This window comes from Eutrigla gurnardus (genome assembly GCF_963514095.1).
Source record: "Eutrigla gurnardus genome assembly, chromosome: 22".
NCBI lineage: Eukaryota > Metazoa > Chordata > Actinopteri > Perciformes > Triglidae > Eutrigla > Eutrigla gurnardus.
The window spans coordinates 15,673,147-15,695,120 of record NC_139933.1 but is presented as its reverse complement, the minus strand read 5'-3'; the positions used below and the strand labels follow the sequence as shown (position 1 = coordinate 15,695,120).

General features: G+C 43.4%; 1 protein-coding gene across 1 annotated transcript; it reads right to left on the bottom strand.

Moving 5' to 3' along the window:
* Positions 1-115: 115 nt before the first annotated feature.
* Positions 116-10,252, bottom strand: LOC311032834 (S-adenosylmethionine synthase-like). Its single transcript, XM_084039900.1, has 9 exons — positions 10,073-10,252; positions 5,297-5,374; positions 5,098-5,220; positions 4,054-4,166; positions 3,669-3,812; positions 3,367-3,585; positions 3,110-3,292; positions 2,449-2,582; positions 116-1,527 (listed from the first exon to the last, which is right to left on the bottom strand). The coding sequence occupies exons 1-9, from the start codon at positions 10,164-10,166 to the stop codon at positions 1,425-1,427; spliced, it is 1,191 nt and encodes a 396-aa protein (XP_083896026.1). The 5' UTR covers positions 10,167-10,252; the 3' UTR covers positions 116-1,424.
* Positions 10,253-21,974: the final 11,722 nt, after the last annotated feature.

Below are 21,974 nucleotides of genomic sequence, written 5' to 3'. Positions count from 1 at the left end.
TACATAATTTTTCAGGATTCATGACAAAGATTTTATTCCTCGCCCGGTGATTCACGGGTTTTCCTCTGATTCGATCTCATCGTTGCTTTGCAGACGTCAGCATTAAGATCTTTAGATTTGAAACCTGCAGCTTCCTGTTATATAAAAATAAACCTTCATTCATGACGGTCGAAACTTAAGACATCTCTGTTCAAGTGTCTGCAGGTCTTCAATTCAGAATCGTAGTACCAAATAATATAAAATTAGAAGAAATGATCATTGTATGTTCAGAGTGCAGATTTGTGCATTCATTTTCTAATGAAACCAAATTTAAGATTTTAGACTAAAAACTGCAGCTACTTATGATTAATTATAAATCTTTGGATTTTCATTCGTTACAATTCACTCCCATTTTAAACTTCTATCATAATTCGAGATCTCTTTATTTGCTTTCAGGTCTTGAATTCACGCAAAATAAAAACTTAGGGCGTTTTTTGTCAAACTCAGAAGAAAAATAAAATTTTATGTGTCGGACACAAGTTCATGTATTGATTTCTTACTGAAAAATAATGTTGATGTTCAGAGGATTTTCTCTACTTCCACCTTATAAGTCTCAAACAATTAAAACTTCTTTGGCAGATCTTCTGTATATGTATTATATGCATATACATTCAATTATATCATTTGTGGAGATCAAGTGTCTGCAAGTCTTTCTGTTTAAAACTACATAATATATAATGTAGACGAGCATAGAAACATAGCAACATGTTTAGAAGATTTATACCTTTGAAGGTTTTAGCTCATCAGACACTTGACAGCATTTATTAATACTGACTGATCAATAATTATGAGTGTATAATAAGTATACACGTTGGGATGCATTCAGCAAAGAAATCACAACTTGTGATGTCATCACTCACATGTCATCGTTGCTTTGTGGCTTTTTGTGTCCACAGAAATTCACATTTTAACACAGAATAACAAACGAAATGAAACGAAACACCAGATTCATGCTGCAGATTTGATTTCACCCAAAAAGATAAAACAAAACAGTCGTGTGATAACTTTTAAGATTTAGTTCAGATCATCGTATACAGAACTGCTCTTATAAAAATACTGGCAACAATAAAAAAAATGTTGATTGTGGTTCAAACACATCTGCTCTCCCTTCAAAAATGTGGTTATTTTTCGGTTATTTCCTGACAAAAAATATTTGCAAACGACCAGTTTGAGTGTGAAACAACCTGCAGGCACGTGACTGAATCCAACGGACAGAAATACGAGCTCACACTGGTGTTCCAGCTCACTATCGAAGGGGGAATGAGGTGAAACGTCAGCGGAGAGCGTCTGCTCCCACCACGACCCATCCCTCCCAGCTGCCTTCCTCTTACTGGGTTACAGGAGCACGAGGACCGACCACACACACACACACACACACACACACACTAGAAGTTGAGGTTCTTCGGGAGCTCCCAGGGGAAGTCCTTCCTGCCAAAGTGTCCGTAGCAGGCCGTCTTCTGGTAGATCGGTCTCTTCAGGTCCAGGTCTCTGCAGCACAGTTGACAGAAATTCAGGTGCTTGCGGGTCATTTACTTAAGTACACTGCATTGTACTCGCCAGTCCTTAATACGTTTTACGGCACTTTTAATTTGGTAGTGATTTAGAGCAGATTAAGATTTCATATTAAACATAATATGAAACACATTGAAGCGGTGTCTGGTATGTATGTATGTATTAAACATATAGTATATTTATATTATACGGTACTATATATTTTATTATTTTATACTTTTAGATTTTTTTATTAGGGCTGCACGGTGGTGTAGTGGGTAGCACTGTCGCCTAACATCAAGAGGGTCCTGAGTTTGATTCCCGGGTCGGCCCGGGTTCCTTCTGTGTGGAGTTTGCATGTTCTCCCCGTGTAAGCGTGGGTTCTCTCCGGGTTCTCCGGCTTCCTCCCACAGTCCAAAGACATGCAGGATGGGGATAGGTTGATTGATGACTCTAAATTGCCCGTAGGTGTGAATGTGAGTGTGAATGGTTGTTTGTCTCTACATGTTGGCCCTGTGATAGACTGGCGTCCTGTCCAGGGTGTACCCTGCCTTCGCCCAATGACAGCTGGGATCGGCTCCAGCCCCCCCGCGACCCTGAATACAGGATAAGCGGTAGACGATGGATGGATGGATGGATGGATGGATGGATTTTTTAATTATTATATTATATCTATTTTTCTTTTCTTTAATTTATTTATTACGACCCTTCATATTTATCTGGTGTCCCTTTGCAGGGGCTCGACCCTCAGGTTGGGAACTACAGGGCTAAACTATAAAGGCAGAAGAAGTAGCTCCACCACTAAGTAGGAGCAATATGCTGCTCTAATCTGAATGTATTGCGAAGAACAATTTAATAATGACATCCATGACTGAATACGACAACAGAGCAATGTGGTGTGATCAGTTAAATGCCGACCTGACGATGACGCCGGGCCTGAGATCGAAGTTCTTGTTGACGACCTGCAGCAGCTCCTTCTCCGTCTGCTGGGAGGAGCCGTAGGTGAACAGGGAGATGGAGATCGGGTGGGCGACTCCGATCGCGTACGACACCTGAAAACACACGAGAAGCAGATAAATGTACATCTCTGACGACTTGTAATATGGAAACAAATGGCGTCCTGTCTCAGTTCAGGGCATCATCCAGAGGTGCTGGATTCACTGGATCTAACAAGACACACGTGGGCTGGTTTACCACAGCTGGAGGAACCCAGAATAAACTATTTAGTCTGGTTGATGGGTTTGTAGCTCCTCCATCAACACTCCAAATAAGGTCATCTAGACATAAATACAGACCTTGTTGTTTGGACCACAGACAGTCTCTGGTTTCTCCACATAGTCTGGTCTGGTCTCTGGACTAATATGAGCTACTATCTAGACCTCTGGGGGACCACAGACACAGGAGACAACATCTGGTTCCTCCATTTAGGATTCAGGATGCTGATTGGCTTTAGAGACACAGCGTCGAGGTAATTTAGCTCCAGTTGAAATATTTCAAATTTGGCGTTTTCAGCCCACTTTTGGTGTGAACACAGCAACACAGCGGTGGCAGCAGCTCCACAGCTGCATGTGGGTCTCACCTGCACCAGCACCCTCCTGCACAGCTTGGCCTTCACCAGAGACTTTGCCACCCAGCGGGCGGCGTAGGCGGCCGAGCGGTCCACCTTGGTGTAGTCCTTCCCAGAGAACGCCCCGCCGCCGTGGGCGCCCCAGCCCCCGTAGGTGTCGACGATGATCTTCCTGCCCGTCACTCCGGCGTCGCCCTGATGAGACATTACACACAAACTGATGTCACAATGCAACGTGTACCGTGAGCCTGGAAGAAGAAGGTGAGTACCTGCGGTCCGCCGATCACAAAGCGTCCGCTGGGCTGCAGGTGGTAGATGGTTTTGTCATCCAGGTACCTGGAGGGGACCACGGCCTTGATGACCTTCTCCTTCAGGACCTTCTTCTGCTCCTCCAGGCCCACGTTGTCATCATGCTGCACCGAGACCACCACCGTGTGAACCCTCTTGGGGATCACGGCGCCGTTCTCTTGGGTGTAGTGGACCGTCACCTGGGTGGACGGGAGGGCGGAGGTTTTTACTCAAATGTTTGGATCTATTCCAGTTCGTCACTCTGTAGTGTTTGGATCCCCACCTGCGTCTTGGAGTCCGGGCGGAGCCAGGGGACGGTCCCGTTCCGCCTCAGCTCGGCCATCTTGGCGTTGAGCTTGTGTGCAAGGACGACGGTGAGGGGCATGCACTCCTCCGTCTCGTCCGTGGCGTAGCCGAACATCAGACCCTGTCCTCGCAGAACGAAGCCAATTAGTTACTCACAGCGGTGGAACGTAACCAAGAATATCTACTCAAGAAGTATTTATACATCTTCTCCCTGACATTTATTGGACAATATATGTATTATTATAGATTAAACTACTTAGCACTGTTTCAAAAATTAAAGCATTTCTAAGTTCTTCATAATCCACAATGGGAGGCCTTCGGGTTAACAAAGTTAACAAAGATATGTTGTTTCTCCAGATGACCTGGTCTCCCGCTCCAATGTCGCTCTCCAGGCGGTCGATGTGGACTCCCTGAGCGATGTCGGGGGACTGCTGCTCGAGGGCCACCAGCACGTTACAGGTCTTAAAGTCGAAGCCTGGGTGGATGAAGACGGAGACGGGGACAGATATCACACTGAAGACGTACAAACTGATACATCAAATAAAAAACATCCCTTACATCCCCACTTTTTCCTGATTTTAACAGACTATAAACCTAAATCTGCAGGAGCTATAACAAAAGGTAAAAACAGGCTGCCAAAAACAGCCCCAGTATTTTAAATCCATTCCATTTTGATAAATGGAAACAAAACTTCCCAAATTCCCCCCAATTTCCCTGTCTGGAAAATACTTTTTAAAATGCCATGATATTGGAGACATTCCCTCATATTCCAGACATTCCCATAAATTCCATGATATTCCAGTAATCCCCTCATATTCCAGAAGTTCCATGATATTCCAGACTTTCCCTCATATTCCAGATATTCCATGATATTCCAGACCTTCCCTAATATTCCAGACATTCTGCGATATTCCAGAAATCCCCTGATATTCCAGACCTTCCCTCATATTCCAGACATTCCATGATATTCCAGACCTTCCCTCATATTCCAGACATTCCTTGATATTCCAGACCTTCCCTAATATTCCAGACATTCCTTGATATTCCAGAAATCTCCTGATGTTCCAGACCTTCCCTCATATTCCAGACATTCCATGATATTCCAGACATTCCCTCATATTCCAGACATTCCTTGATATTCCAGACCTTCCCTAATATTCCAGACATTCTGCGATATTCCAGAAATCCCCTGATATTCCAGACCTTCCCTCATATTCCAGACATTCCATGATATTCCAGACCTTCCCTCATATTCCAGACATTCCTTGATATTCCAGACCTTCCCTAATATTCCAGACATTCCATGATAATCCAGAAAGCCTCTAATCGTCCAGACATTCCCATGGGAACCCTGAATGATACAATCAAACTAACTGATAAAGGACAGAACTTTTGGCTCCACCCACCTTTGTCGGAGTTGTCGTATCCGATGTCTCGGATGGTCTCTCTCACCACCGCCTGGTAGTCCACGTTGGCCCGGGACGTGATCTCACCACAGAGCAGCACCATGCCGGTTTTGCACACCGTCTCTGCGTCAATAACAAGAATATGTAACGCTGTTTCCCTCCTCTTCCCTCTGCCGGAGGGAAACGCATTGTTACTCACCACAAGCCACCTTGGCGTCCGGGTCCTGCCTCAGGTGAGCGTCCAGAACAGCGTCGCTGATCTGGTCGCAGATTTTATCTGGAAAAACAGAGAGATTTGAACCATCAGCTGAGAAACGTCTGGGGAACATCAAGATCTGACCCCCAACATGGAGATCTGGATCTTCAACAGCATTGTGAAGCCCATCCTGCCCTACGGAGTGGAGACCTGGACAACAACCACCACAGCCATCATGAGGACAATCTCAGACTCTTATCGGCACCTGCATCCCATGAATCCTACAAATCAGCTGTGTTGGGGTAGTAGCAGGAGCAGATTTGGTTAATGTCAATATGATTATCGATATTAATAATTATATTTAATATATTATTATGATATAATCATGAATAAATGGGGCACCACCCTGGGATCAGGGAAAAGATAACAAAAAACTGTATTCAGTCTCAATATAAAGGTTTTATACTCACATGCCAAGGATCGTGATCATTGGCATAGAAGCATAAAAACAATCTAACAATTAAAAAGGCGTGAAGTTCGAGCACTAGCCTTCACAACCTGCTGTTATCCAGTGACATATACACAACAAGCACAAGAGACCGCTAGTTATAATATAATAAGATTTAGTAAAATCAGTCATAATGATCACAATCAATAACACTGCAATTAACAAAGCCTTATTACCTAACTACCTAACACACAAAACTAAGCTAAACAGAAGGAGAGACACACGTGGAGTGCGTGTACGTGTGTGTGTGTGTGCGTGTGTTTGTAGAGAGAGAGAGAGAGAGAGAGAGAGAGAGAGAGAGAGAGAGAGATATGGCCGGGCGCGACCACCAGATGGAGCTATTCCTCACAGCGTTCAGGGGCGGAGCCACTGACGTCAGATAGAATCCCGAGAGAGGGAGAGAGAGCGAGAGATGGCCGGGTACAGCCACCAGATGGAGCTATGTCCTTAGCGTCCGGATACGGAAACAGCTGGCGTAGGATACGTGTGGGGGCGTCGTATGTGTGTGCACATGTGTGTTAGCTAGAACAAAGAGAGAGAGAATGCGCGTAATACACAAAGGATCAGTAAGCTATTACCATCACACGGGAGCCCGTGAATGAACTGGCGTTTGTTCGGCGGGACCCTGGTCCTTTAACTGATGGTAGATCACTTACTGAGCTTGTGAATGTGTCCGAGGTTGGACACGCATTGTTACCGAAATGAAACCCAGCGGCGTAGGTGCACAATCAGTGAACAAAACTTAAAACACGTTAACAAGAATTACAAGCATATCCTACACTATCAAACTTATGTCTCTGCCCAGACTGATAGCCTCTTACTGGTGTCGTTGCGTAGGCTGCGAGTCCGTCCTGGCGATGGCGGGCGGCGGCGGTAGTTTGTGAGTCCCCCGCGTCAGCGGGGGACGTGATGAGTCGGCAAAGTCCAGACGAGAGCGGGGCGTTTTCCTCTCGTTGATCAAACTCGAATAAAGAAAACAGTTCGTGTTTCTTCCTTCCGCGGGCAACAATATAATCGCACGCTTGGCGATTTAGTCAGCTGACTTCAGACTTCCGGCTGGTCGCTGAAATAAAGAAACCATTTGTGTTTCTTCCTCTGCAGGTAAACATAGGATCGCGCGGTTGTGGCGATCTCTCAGGATTCAAAAACGAGTAAAAGAAAAAGGGCAAGTCGCGGAAAACGGGGAAAAACAGTCTGTCGCACGTCCAGCGAGCAGACTGTGGCCTAGGACAAAGGAAACGCTGCAGCCTCCTGTTGCAGCGGTGAGCTGCGGTGGATGAGTCTACTTCCTGTAGCAACGTGGTGTTGCGATGGAAGAGCGGGTTCTTAAGGCGGCGCCGGTTTATAAAGCTCACGGCTGCTCCCGGGGACCCCCTGGGGTACCTGTGGTTGTCAGCCAATAGGGCACCAGTTGTGTGACGTTGCACTTCGCACCTAGGTGCGAGGTGAAACTAAAATGGCGGTTGTAGTTTTTTATCTCCTTTGTTCCTTTGTCCTGACCGCATGTGAGGGCTTTTGTAGGCCGCATTGTGTAGTCCTAATGGTGAGGTCCCAACAGCTGGTTAAATACCATCAGCAACCAGGAATTGTGGCAACAATCCACAGAAGGCGCTGGAAACGGATTGGCCAGACCAAGAAAGACCTGGAGGCAGTCTTGAAGAGGACTGGTCAGACACGGGGTCAGCTGGAGAAATTCGCCCGGAAGGTGCTTTTGTTGGCGACCTACGTCTAAAGCCAGGCTATCGGCAATGATGATGATGATGTCACTATGCGCATCGCCCTGTGTGACCTTCTGCTGCACATTCCTCAGGGGGGCGGAGCAGTAAAGGTCCTGTTTCAGGCGTCCGTCAGCGGCCTACATATCAGGACTGCAGCTCTGGAAATAGCCTGGTTCTGGTGAATGTGACACGCTGCACCGTAACGCCATCGGATCCTCAAAGCGCCGCCACACTGTCATCGGCCGCACTGAGACGCATCACCACGTTTCACTCAGGAAGAGCCAACGTTTTCACTGCAGCGCATGAAATTAAATCTTAAAACATGATGCATTGCAAATTTTCTTCATTAAAGGAGTCTTTTTAAGGTAAAATAATATTATAATGTAATAGTACACCTTTTGTTCAACTCACAGGCTATTTGAATGCAAATATATTTGTTTGGGTTAGAGTTAAAATTCTATCATAATTCAAACATTTTCAATTCTAAAATCCAAATTATGATTAATAAATGATTCATAATCAAATGTCTTTACGATATCTGAGCTTAACTGACCAGAGAATGAATACTTGTATTACTTTATATACATTTGGCTGTTACCTGTCCACCTGTTAACCTGTCTGTCTGTTCCCCTGTCTGTCTGAAGGTGGAGGATGGAGGGTGGGGCTTCCTCTGCAGGTGTAGCTGACTTCCGGTACCTTCTATAGCGACAAGGTAGGCCTACAGGTACGTGTCCACAGGGGCGTTTTAAAACGCTAGTTGTCGCGCCACGGCGAGTTTCGAGAGATGAGGCATCGAGTTGCCCGCTCCTCATTTGCATAAAATTGAGGTCAGTCTACTTTATGCTAATCAGAGGCGTCCAGCTCGACTCACCGCCTTTCGAACGGTCTCGAAAATCTTTTAAACTGACCGTTGTCGATCTAAAATAAAGACAGATTCAGCAACTGTATCGCTTGTTGGCATAACATGTTTTCAGAATTAATTTCGGTGAACTATTGTCGTAAAAAAAGATTAGGCCCTAAGTTTCCAAACGAGCCTGTTTTGAAATCCGGGAGCAGACAGCCTTGAAAGCGTCGTCCAATCAGGTGCAGCCATGAAGTGTGCACATGGTTGTAGGATGGAGAGCACCTGTCAATCATTCACTGTTCGCACCTGGTCTGTGTAGCTCCACCCGGCAGACGCTAGGAGACCCGAATCAAACGCACCCTGAGATGATGCGTGAGCTACGAGCTGCGTTGAGCCGCAGAATGCTAACATGGTTACAACATAGTTGTGTTGTTTAAAGCTCGTTTTGCTTTAAGATGCGTAGTTTACATCGTCTCAACATCCCCGTGTTGTTGATCTGTTGATGTTTTTTTCTGCTGCCGAAGTGACACGTGATCTGACTTCATGTGGCCTGATGACACCTGTAGTCCGCGTTCATATAGGGGTCGACAGATGTGGCCTTTTCAGGGCCGATACTGATTATTACTAACATCATCCATCCATCCATCTTCTACCACGTATCCTGTATTCAGGGTCGGGGGGCTTTTTACTGAACTAACTTGGGTTGATGCCTCGAGTGTCGACAGCAACAGAAGCACAACAGTGGTGATGTGAGCGAGCTAACGGGGACCGAGTCCCGAGTCCAAGTCCGACTCAAGTCTCTTGGTCATTCTTCATCGTTTTCCTTGAAGTGTGGAGGCCAGCGAGTCTGTGTGAAAGATGATATCGGCAGCAGCTGAGCCGAGTGTTGTAGCACCGAAGCTGAACGGTTCAATCTGTGTGACTGTTGTTTCAGTAACTTGTAGAAGTAGTAGTAGTCTATTACTTTGTTGTAGGCAAAAGTATGCATACTTGTGTTGAAAAAGACTGTGGTAAAAGTATAAGTACTGATTCAAATTCTTTACTTGAGTAAAAGTGGAAAAGTACAGGAAATGTACTCAATATCAAGTAAAAGTATCAATATGAAGGACATTTCGTATTTTACAAAGCTAACTGAATCTCTCATCATATGAATAAGAAAATAATCGATAACTGAAATGCATTTAAACTAAAGTAACCAGTCTGTTTTGAAAATGAGTAGAAAGTACAGATATTTGTTTTATAACGGAGGGAGGAAAAGTAAAAAAGTTGTCAGCAAAATAAATAAAGTAGAGTAACTAAGTATTTGTACATCCCACCTCGGCTCAACTTAATATCCAAAGTCTATTGAATTAGTTGGATGACTTCGGACCAACGACTCGGGTTGAGTTGAGCTAAGTGACGTTTTGAAAGCTTGTTGTTTTGAACTGGAACCAGTTTAAAATGACAAACGGCATCGCAGCTCTCTAGGTTTAAACTCCTCAGCAACATGTGCAGCTGCGGTGCAACTTTCCTCTTCGATGATGCACTAAAGTTGCAGCCCAGGATTCAGGAATCACAAGTCTTTTTTTGTTTTGTTGTTTTTATGGGACAGTGGCTCAGGACTCTGCACATTCCTCAAAGTCATCGATGATCACGGTGATAAGCACCTCATTGATAATCTGCAGCACATGTGTGTTGGAGGGGGGGGGGGGGGGGGGTCCTCTACTCACCAGGGTGTCCCTCTCCCACCGACTCAGAGGTGAACATGAAGGAGCCGTCGTATGCAGCGTGGTGCTCGTTGGTCCCGTCCATCGTGCCGTTCATTCTCTTTATCCAGCCGAACAAAGACGGGCAGAGAGTCTGGCTGCAGCCTAATCTCACCGTCCCAAGGCAGAGCAGCCGGGGAGAGCTGCACTATATAAGGCAAAAACAACACACACAGGGGGAGGGGGGGCATGTGAACCAGTGGGTCAGACCATTCAGAGGGGAGGGAGGGGAGGTGGGATTCCTTTCTCCTCCTTCTTCTCCTTCTTCTTCGTTGAGGAACTTCTTCCCCCCCCCCTGTTCGACAGGAAGTGAACTCATCGAACACTGATTCCTCGAACTCTCGAATCAAGTCTCCAGTTTCTTTGTACCTGGGGGGGCCCCTGAGGTCACCGGTGGGGCCCCCGGTGGGGCCCCGAGGTCCCCCGATGGGGCCTTTGAGCACGTGGAGCCGTCTGCCAATCAGACGAGTCAGCACTCTAAGAGATGCGATCAAGTAAATGAGTACATTTGAGTACTCTTCTTCCATCATGGTTCAGGGTACAAGTACATGCTCAAATCTCCTGTCAGGCTCGTCTGTCTTATTTTGAAAGTATTTATGAAAAGCTCTGATGGCAGGAAGTAAAACTCAGTGGATTTAAAGGGTTTTTTTCTGCCACTTCGGTTGAATGAAAGAAAATGAGGTCACAAAGAGACGACGTGTCCGATCTTCTCGGCTGTGTTGTCTTCGGCTCCGAACTAAATGTTTCTCAGACACTCCAAGGTTTTCTAATCTGTTCGACCCGAGAAGTGAAAATCAGAGACAAAAATACATTTTTAAAATGTACTTCTCCTTTATTTATGCAGGGATGTTTCATGATTCATGATCATCTTATTTAAGATTATTGGATTATTTGTATAAAACATTTTATATCATGTTGCAGCTGGTAAAGGTGGAGATAATTTTACTTTACACACTGGGGTGATTTAATCTATAATAATCCATTTCAATGTATTAGTTAATTATATTTTAATGTGTATTATTAATCTTAATCTGCAAAGTAACTGAAGTTATTAAAGGAGTCATCACCTGGAAATCGCAATTTCTCTTGTTAAAACATGCATATCTGTGTTTGACCTCAGTTGAAACTTGCCTGAAAGGCTGGAGTTTGAAAGTGGCGCCGTTTTTTTCGCTTCTGCTCTTTTTCCGAACAGGAATAGCACACAAGGGTGTGCATTCCTAAAGCACGAGATTTTGATTCTGCGCCTTCGGTGACGTCACCGTGGCGGCTACTTGCATAAGCCCACCCCTCTTTCACCACCCAACCCCGCCCCGTCCGCTACCTGAAATCGCCGAAGCGCCGCCATTATGTTTTGGAGTCTGCATGCAGGCAAGCCCCCCCGGCTCTGTCCTTCCTGCGGCGAATCAACGCGCGCCTCATTACATATTATACAATGCACATCCGGACCAGTCAAAACCTCGCGCGTAATCTCGCGTGATAAAATCGCGGTACGAAAAAGGGTCAGAACAAGCTCAATGTTTGATTAAATTTTTTTTTTTTTTTCTAATAAGTTTTACGAATTGATCCAAAGCGATCCAAGGGGGGCTGGATACGTATAAAACCAGGTGATGACTCCTTTAAGTGAATGTAGTAGACGATTGTGGCTGTAATGTGAATTGTTGACCACTAGGTGTCAGCCTGGTGCAGAACCTCTGTTTATACTCATTTAATTTTGTATTTCATTTCAGTCTTTGCTCATGTGACACTGGGCTTTGCACATGCTGACTTCTAAGTTAATTAACAGAATATTATTATTTGTAATATTATTAACAACTACACTACAACTGAATAATAATAATTATAGTAATATACTAATGACATTTATTATATTTTTACAGTTATTGTATATTATACAGTTTTGCTAAACTAAACTGAAAACTTGGACTGATTTATTTTTAAATATATTTCGCTACATTTATATTGTCTGTAATTTTTGTGTGCATTTCTTCCCTGTGTAAATAGTTATATAATATAAATAAAAAAATATATATATATATATGCTTTCTCATATTTTTGACTGTTAGATAAAATTAAACATGAAATTAAATTATTCTCAAACATCCAGGAAGGGGAAGTTTTTGTTATGACTGGTGGAGTCTTGCATTGCTAATACTTTAAAAAAGAAGCACTGAGACTGTTGATGCTGCAATATCTCCCTCTAGTGTTTTATTTCTTCATCCATCACTTTAGGCAGTGTATTATAAGTACTTTATACTTCTCCTCCACTCCGTCTCAGAGGTAAATATTGTAGTCACTTTTCAGATGAAAGTTTTAAATCTCCTTCCTCTCGATTCATTGATGTTGATCTCGCTGCTATTAAACTTCATCATGTTGACGTGTGATAGAGCTTCTCATCAAGAAGGTAAACAAGCTTAAAATTTCCCCAAAACTTTCTGCGACTTTAAACATTCATCTCATTCGGCACTAAGGCTCCACTTCCTGTGACTGGAAAAGACTGAAACGTCCCGCAGTCAGTGAAGTGGCCCCTGCAGGTAACAGGCTGCTGGCCTTTAGGACTTAAAGGGTGCGTTTAAAAGGAGGATTTGAGCCTGAGAAGGATCCCACGGCAGCACCTGGTCCCACCAGGATAAATCCCATCATCTTCAGCCGCACAGCTTGGTGGCAGCTGTTGTACCGGGCGGATATCCAAAAAGGAGGGGGGGGGGGGGGAGAAAAGAAAAAGAAAGAAGGAACAAAGAGTCCCGTCCTGCCAACACATTCCCCAACACATCTGACCGTCGGTAATGCAACTGCTGTTTTCTCGACTCTGTGTCAAAGTTGGCACCCTCCGCTGCTGTGTGCCAAACCAGACCTCAGTGTGCAGACCACACGGACCTGTGACACGTCTGTTCAGTGTAGATGCTTTTAAATATAAAAAAAAGATATATAACCATTTTATTTCCCCTTGGTGGGATCCTGAAAGCAGGGTTCACATGGATCAGGGGATTCCTGAAATATCAGGGGATTCCTGGAATAACAGGGAATTTCTGGAATGTCTGGGAATTTTATATATACATATATATATATATATATATATAATTTATTTATTTTCCAAGACAGGGAAAGTCTGGGGATTTGATAATTTTTTAGGGCCAATTCCTGGAATATCGGGGAACTTATCAAAATGTAATATTTCCCATGCTGTATTTTTCCTATTTTGTAGAGTGGTTGTTATGGTTGGTTTACCATGCGTCAACAACAAATAACATAATAATGTGCACCGTTCAAGCAGTGAATGTCTTACACACTGAGTCTCAGTTTAATACTTGTACAACCTACATAACTAAAGGAGACTATGAGCAGATTGGCTATTTCAACAACAACGTTTTATCTGTGACACAATAAAAAGCATTCTTACTTAACTAAATGTAAAGTGATTCCAGGATGTTTTAGTACCATTATAAGAGGTTTACGCAGATTTCCTATGGTCCTGCGCCTGCTGCTGAGTATCAAATGAATAATAATTTATCATAATTCATTAGATGTGTGTGTGTGTGTGTGTGTGTGTGTGTGTGTGTGTGTGTGTGTGTGTGTGTGTGTGTGTATGTGTATATATATATATATATATTGCCTTCAGAACTGCCTTAATCCTTCGTGCCATAGATTCAACAAGGTACTGGAAACATTCCTCAGAGAGTTTGGTCCATATTGACATGAAAGCATCACACAGTTGCTGCAGATTTGTCGGCTGCACATCCATGATGCGAATCTCCTGTTCCACCACATCCCAAATGTGCTCTATTGGATTGAGATCTGGTGACTGTGGAGGCCATTTGAGTACAGTGAAGTCATTACTGTGGTGTTTTCATTAGCGACGGTCCACTTCAGAGGGAGCGAGACTGCTGAGGTGTCCCTGTGGCCACAGAGGAGAACGTCTTCGTCACCCCCTTTGACCATTCTTCAGGCAAACACACAGACATATCCCCAGTCCCCCCTTACACATATTACACATACATACATCAACATAAATAAAAAGAGAGCTCTCTATTTTTTTTGCTGGCCAGCCATTTATTGTTATTTTGAAAGGACAATTGAAAGACTCTTATAAAAACCTGATCGGTGATTCTTTTTATTTTATTTTATATGTTTATGGGGTAAATACTCCCTGTTGAGTTATTTCAAGGAAGTATGAGTAAATTGTGTTTCTGTAAGACATAAAGAGGTGAGATGTATTTCAGTCCCAGGGTTGGTCCCTGGGTTGGTAGTAAACTGCTATCAGGACTCTGAGTGATTCTACTGTTTGGTTACACTAGCACTGTAGGCGTGTTGCTTTTTACATTTAAAGCTGCTGTAATGGCAGCGCATCGACCCCAGCCATTCCTCCCGCGGGTGGTGAGCCCACAGGGTGGCTGAGGAGCGGTTTCCATGTTGCTTCTTCTTCTTCTACTGTGCCCAGCCGGGCTCTGTGGCAAGACGTCCACCAGGTGCTCGCTGACGGGCCCTCCCTCTGGGCCTGGCTCCAGACTGGGGCCCTGGGCTTCTTCCGGGCCGGGTCACTCCTCTTCAGTGGCGTGTTCAGGGAGTGGCCTAGGGTGGCACGGGCCACCCCTGAAATCTGATTGGCCACCCCAAGTGCCACCCCAATATTCACGGCACTGAATGTAAACTGGAAGCTTGTTTAGAGTTGCAGTTCCTTCTCAAACCTGAGAGGCAGCAGAGATGCGCTAAAGTAGTATGTAGCCTGCAAAAAAAAAGTCCCGAAGAAGAAGAAGTTTGAGCAAACCTACACGTGAAACAAACTGTCTATGGAAGCAACACGTTTCTGGAGCGTCGTCGAGAAAGATGTGAGAAACCTACATTTCACTACACTTACTGTGCCTGTAGTTAAAAGCTGTAACGGTAATAAGCTAAACGTTTATCCTGTCTTGTTTTATTTCTTTTTATTGTAATTGGCACAAGGCTGTCATCATCTCATCTCATTAGCAAACACTGTTTTGACTGTCAACGATGCTAAAGCTAACATTTAGCTATTCTGTACTGCGTAACATTGTTATGTTAGACCCGTGTAACATCAATATCATTCGTGTGTATGCACAATTATCTATTGTACAACATATAAGAATGTCGTGCATTATGGGACACCTGGGTGTGGGTGTGCATACGTGAGTGTATATGTCTGCGCAGGCGCTCCTGCTCACACTTCATGCCACCCCTGCATATGTCAGTGCCCCACTGGTGCCACCCCTATCAAAAATGTCTGGACACGCCACTGCTCCTCTTCTTCCTAGATGGTCTTTTGAACCATTCTTAGTCTGGCCCCTCACCTGAGACCAATTTGTCATGGGAAACCCTAACAGGAGCACAAAGCTCCAGACAACACAGCTCTCAGGGTCATAGGGACACGCAAACCTCTCCACCGCGTTAAGGTGATGGTTCCCGGAAAGGTTTTTTTAATTTATTGTGGGAAACCGGAGCACCCGGGGAAAAACCCACATGGGAGGGGATAATAGGGGAGGGGATAATAGGGGAGGGGATGAGGAGATATTTAATTTGGGGCCAAATTGTTTTTTTTCTAGTGGGGGGAAACCGGCGCTCCCGGAGAAAACCCACACGACACAGTACAATTCACTGTGCCGCCCTTTTTTTTATACACTCAACAAAAATATAAACGCAACACTTGTTTTTGCTCCCATTTTTCATGAGATGGACTTAAAGATCTAAAATTCATTCCAGATACACAATATTACCATTTCTCTCAAACATTGTTCACAAATCAGTCTAAATGTGTGATAGTGAGCACTTCTGCTTTGCTGAGATAATCCATCCCACCTCACAGGTGTGCCACATCAAGATGCTGATCTGACATCATGATTAGTGCACAGGTGTGCCTTAGACTGTCCACAATAAAAGGCCACCCTGAAATGTGCATTTCTTTTTTGCTTAATTGTGGCCTGTGGAATGTTGGTCCACTCCTCTTCAATGGCTGTGCGAAGTTGCTGGATATTAGTGGGAACTGGTACACGCTGTCGTATACGCCGGTCAAGCACATTCCAAACATGCTCAATGGGTGACATGTCCGGTGAGTATGCTGGCCATGCAAGAACTGGGACATTTTCAGCTTCCAAGAATTGTGTACAGATCCTTGCAACATGGGGCCGTGCATTATCTTGCTGAAACATGAGGTGATGTTCATGGATGTATGGCACAACAATGGGCCTCAGGATCTCATCACGGTATCTCTGTGCATTCAAAATGCCATCAATAAAATGCACCTGTGTTCTTCGTCCATAACAGATGCCTGCCCATACCATAACCCCACCACCACCATGGGCCACTCGATCCACAACATTGACATCAGCAAAGCGCTCACCCACACGACGCCACACACGCTGTCTGCCATCTGCCCTGAACAATGTAAACCGAGATTCATCTGTGAAGAGAACACCTCTCCAACGTGCCAGACGCCATCGAATGTGAGCATTTGCCCACTCAAGTCTGTTACGGGGACGAGCTGGAGTCAGGTCAAGACCCCGATGAGGACGACGAGCATGCAGTTGAGCTTGCCTGAGACGGTTTCTGACAGTTTGTGCAGAAATTGTTTGGTTATGCAAACCAATTGTTTCAGCAGCTGTCTGAGTGGCTGGTCTCAGACGATCTTGGAGGAGAACCTGCTGGATGTGGAGGTCCTGGGCTGGTGTGGTTACACGTGGTCTGCGGTTGTGAGGCCGGTTGGATGTACTGCCATATTCTCTGAAACGCCTTTGGAGACGGCTTATGGTGGAGAAATGAACATTCAATGCACGAGCAACAGATCTGGTTGACATTCCTGCTGTCAGCATGCCAATTGCACGCTCCCTCAATGCTTGTGGCATCTGTGGCATTTTGCTGTGAGACAAAACTGCACATTTCAGAGTGGCCTTTTATTGTGGGCAGTATAAGGTACACCTGTGCACTAATCATGATGTCAGATCAGCATCTTGATGTGGCACACCTGTGAGGTGGGATGGATTATCTCAGCAAAGCAGAAGTGCTCACTATCACACATTTAGACAGATTTGTGAACAATGTTTGAGAGAAATGGTAATATTGTGTATCTGGAATGAATTTTAGATCTTTAAGTCCATCTCATGAAAAATGGGAGCAAAAACAAAAGTGTTGCGTTTATATTTTTGTTGAGTGTAATAACATATTTTTTTTTACAGCATACATTATTTTCCGAATTATAAATTTAGGGTCAAATTGGGGCACAGCGCCTACTGCGCAGACCGATTCTTTGTTTGAACCTCCTGAAGAGGGATTTCTTCTTCTTGGGGGGCTGCACCTCCTCTGGCAGCTCCACACAAGGAAGACTTTGCTTCTCAGCTCCCTGAAGAGCACCACCATTCACAACCTTGATGTCTACTGGTACCTTCTCCAGCTCCTGGTCATGGGTCTTTTGCTGGAATTTTGCCTTTAGCTGAGATAATTCAGCTTGGAGGTCCTTGTTGTCCTCCTCGGCAGTCTGGAGGTCATTTGACAGCTGCTGGTTGGCGGAGACCTGTTTTCTCAGGGCCTCCTTCGCCAGCTCTTGGTCCAGGGTCTTCTGAGATGATTCAGCTCGGAGGTCTTGGTTGTCCTCCTCAGCAGTCTCAAGGTCATTTGACAGCTGCTGGTTGGTGGAGACCTGTTTTCTCAGGGCCTCCTTCGCCAGCTCTTGGTCCAGGGTCTTCTGAGATAATTCAGCTCGGAGGTCTTTGTTGTCCTCCTCAACAGTCTGGAGCTCTTCTTGGAGTTGAACTAATTCAGCTCTGAGGCCTTGGGCGACCTCCACCTCAGCCTGGAGATTAATGGTTTTCTCCAGGCTGATAAAGGCCCGTAGTTCCAATTCCTCATCCTTTTCATAGTTCTCCTGCCTGAGGCTCTGGATCTCCTTCTCCAGCTGTAGAGACTTTTGCTTGACGTCTAGATAAAACACCTTGAGGTCCTCATGCACCCTCTGAAGATCCTTATTTTTCTTGATGGTGCTATGAGCTGCAGAGGGAATCTTCTTTTTGGTCAGGGTCTTTGGCTGACTTGCCCTCTTGAGCCTCACCAGTTCGCGACGGATGGTCTTCCCCCGATTAATGTGCATTTCATTCAGGGTCTTTTGCCATTGGAGCTCCCTAGTGAGCCCCATCCTAATGGTGAACTCTTTAGCATTGATTCGCTGCTGCTCATGCAGCTTTGAGTGCAGCTTGTTGATGGTTTCCTGATGGGCCGGTTGGACACGAGGCCTCCTGCTGTTTCCCTGCTGCATCTTGGCTGCAGAGGTGATAGTTTACAAGATGTTTACAAGAAGATTGTTCCTCTCACAAAGATGTTCAAAGTTCAAAAATTCACTCGATTCACTCTCAATCACTATCTCTCAGAAGGTTCTGTCTCTCTCCAAACTCCAATAACTCCACGCTGAGTTCTGGTCGACGCCTTAATTTATAGACTCGAGCTGGGGACATCCCGTGATGTCACCAGCCATCAAAGACATCGAAGACATCAAAGCACATTACTAATCGAAAAAAAAGAAAAGAACTTTCAGGTTGCCATGGTAACCGCTGCTCTTAAAAGTGTTTACATTGGTTTTTCATTGACTTCAGCACCTCAAACGTTTGCCATACTTAAACTTCCAAACGTGATTAAAAGTGTAAAACGTTCACAAGACTGTGGACTTTATTGGGTCAAACATTCATGTTGATGGTCCGTACGGTTTTCCTGATATCGTAGTTTGAGTTTGGTGAAGTTTCAGATGTTATAATGGGTGTGAATGGCACGGAATCTTCAGCTAGTGTTGATATAATATAATATTTCCAACTCGCTCCCAATGCCAAAATTGTGTCTCCACAGCAACAGTCTCACACCCAGCACGTCAAAAACCGACGCTTGGTCAGGGGCCTTTGGTGTTAGTTACTGACTAAAAGGGTCTCCTTCAACGTACAAACCCAACGCAAGGGGCTTTCAACTCATCCAATGTAATCCCATCCGCGGCGATATTTGAAGCTCAGAGCGAGTGCCCGAGCCGTCCATTCATTCAGTATTAACCCGACCACGGCGCACACAGACACAGTGAGCATCCGTCCCATTGGCTAACGGAGGGCCTGAATCCCGGAAGTATTCACCTTACTGTCAGTTTTTACGTTAACGGTGATTTTACAATGATATCTGCGACATTTCTCTACACAAAAACACCAGTGTACCCTTGTTAATTACACAAAAGTGACGGGTTAATTGTATGGGCATTATTACTTTTGTTTTCCCCTTCGATTTTGAGAAACAAGGAGTTTTTTCTCCGTTTTGGATAAATGAAGTCACTACACTACCCATGATCCTCAGCGGCCGTTGCTCTAGATGATGCATTTCAGCTTTGCTTGACAAAACCGCTTTTACACAATTTATTTCAAAATGAAAATTGTTTTAAGACAATTTATTTCAAAATGAAACAAATGTGAACCGATTAAAAGTGATTAATAATCAAACTAATGTCTGAAAATATCAACATTTAGATTAAGCTTGCTGTAAGCGATGGGTCACCAGTTCTCAAGCTCGGTGATTGGATGCAATTTAGGAATCGTAGTAGAGTTGTTGATATCGGAACTCTCTGGAGGATACTTAGCTGACACACGCCAGACCCAGGTAAGTCTTAATAATCTCTCTTGATCGTTATAATGTAGACAACAATACAAGCATAACAAAAATGAAATACCGGTATCTCCAAAGAGCAGTTTGTGTAAGAGACAAAGAGACAAACATCAAGAGAACTTCCTCTGTATAATTTTTTTTTCTTTTGCAAGTGTGTTCATTTGAAAGCATCTTGCTTGGCTAGCTAGCTTATTACAGTAGCCTGCAATGTTATACCCAAACCCAAAGAATTATTAGTATTGTGTAGTATAGTGTTTTCTGAAAGTTGTGTTTCAGTCTCTTATAGTCCTTCTGTAGAAATGTATAGACATTTAGATAATATAAATGACATTGTCATTTAGCAGATATTATTTAGTGCTGTTGGTCATTTGTTAGTAGGCCTATTACCATAAGCTCTCTTTAACAGGAAATACCTCATTTCAAAGATATGATGTTCAACTGTGACAGTAATTTTCAACACAAATCAACTTACTTATTCACTGAATGTTTTCCAGATAGATAGACGGATAGATTTCCAAGATAAATTGACTTAGTTCTGGTGTTAATTGTTAAATTATATAATTAAATTATATATATATATATATATATATATATATATATATAGATTGTGAATGTAGATATGTAGATTCATCTACTCCATCAATGTATTAATTTATATTCCTACGATCCAACTACATCAATAGGTGCTCTGCAAGTTGTCCTTAACTGGGGACATATATCAATATAAAATCGACCTGTAACGTAAATAATCTATTGTATTGATAGTAACAAATTGCACATTGTTTTCAAGCACAACAGGCTTATATGGATGTATTTTAGCACTTTCAATAGTAAATAAAGATTAACTGACAAGATTATATATATATATATATCATATTGTGAGGAGACTGGATGTTCCCACCTCGTTGGTCTGCTCTCTCCACCAGTGGTCCACATGGCTACTTAATATTCATAATAATCACATGAATATTAAGGACCTATGTGGACCCAGCTGAGTGTACAAGAATCTGCTTAGTAAGATAAACAGACTACATACAGCAGCATTGGATAAGAGCAGATTGAAATATCGGTTTTCTACATGTTTAACGTATGCCCATTGAATAGGTGTATTGATAAGTAATGGCTTGATATTCACAAAGCTTTTATTGTACTTATAGGCTATAACGTTTCATGTTCACTTCACCGCAGGGGTGAAGTATAAAAAAGAGCATTGAAAAGAGTCTTACACCTGTAAATAAGTTGTTAAATGTTGAGCTACCTTGAATGTTAACATTTAACAACTTCTTTGGAAACATTGTGAAACATTGTGAAAATTCAATAAAGATATTGTGGGAAAAAATAAATAATTATGGATATAAACAAGTAAACAACATTTAATGGCAAAAATAATTCACTTTTTATTATCCATAATTATTTATTTTTTTCCCCACAATATCTTTATTGAATTTTCACAATGTTTCCAAAATACATAAATATACAGAAATAAGAGTGCTCTCACATCAAGGAAGACGTCAGGGATAACTAAATTATTGTCCAGCATTTCAATTGTCCTTCTTTGTAAGTCAGGTATTTATGAGATAACATAGAGCAACACTTAGGTGAAAGTATAAGTATATAAAAAAGAACAAGACAAAAAAAATAACAACAACAACAACCCGAACAATAAAGGTTTCTCTGCCTTATCAAGAGTTGGCCAAGGTTATTTCACTATTATGCGATCAAAAATACAAATTTAGATGTACAGTTCACACATAATAAAGAAATCAAATATCAAAAGAAAAGAAATTACTTTGGATCACTGCAAAGGACTACCGACATCTACGCCTCGTCAGCTTCATTCCCCACATTACTTAAGTCCACACTCTCCACATATTCCATAAAATGGCCCCAAATGTTTTGGAATAGTGGTAGTTTTCCTTTTATAATGTAAGTTATCTTCTAAAGTTGTGGATATTTCCTTAACCCAGTTGATGAGTTTTGGTTTACTGGTACTCCTCCATGAGAGTGCTATGACTCTTTTTGCAAGCAGTAAACATAAATCCAGGGCAGTGATTCTTTTTCTAGACATGTGATGTCTATCAGGATATAACCCTAGAATAAATAATTTAGGATCAAGAACTAATTTTATACCAGTCTCTAAAGTTTGTTTAATCTCCCGCCAAAACTGTTTGACTTTACTGCATTCCCAAACACAGTGAAAGAACGTCCCCTTCTCCGCTCCACACCTGAAACACAGATC

Bases quoted from the DNA above. Each gene is read 5' to 3' on its own strand.
- LOC311032834 (XM_084039900.1), bottom strand. From the start codon at position 10,166: ATGAACGGCACGATGGACGGGACCAACGAGCACCACGCTGCATACGAC. The intron at 5,375-10,072 runs GTGAGTAGAGGA...CTGTTTTTCCAG, and splicing joins GGTGGGAGAGGGACACCCTG to ATAAAATCTGCGACCAGATC. The intron at 3,813-4,053 runs GTCATCTGGAGA...CTGCGAGGACAG, and splicing joins ACATTGGAGCGGGAGACCAG to GGTCTGATGTTCGGCTACGC.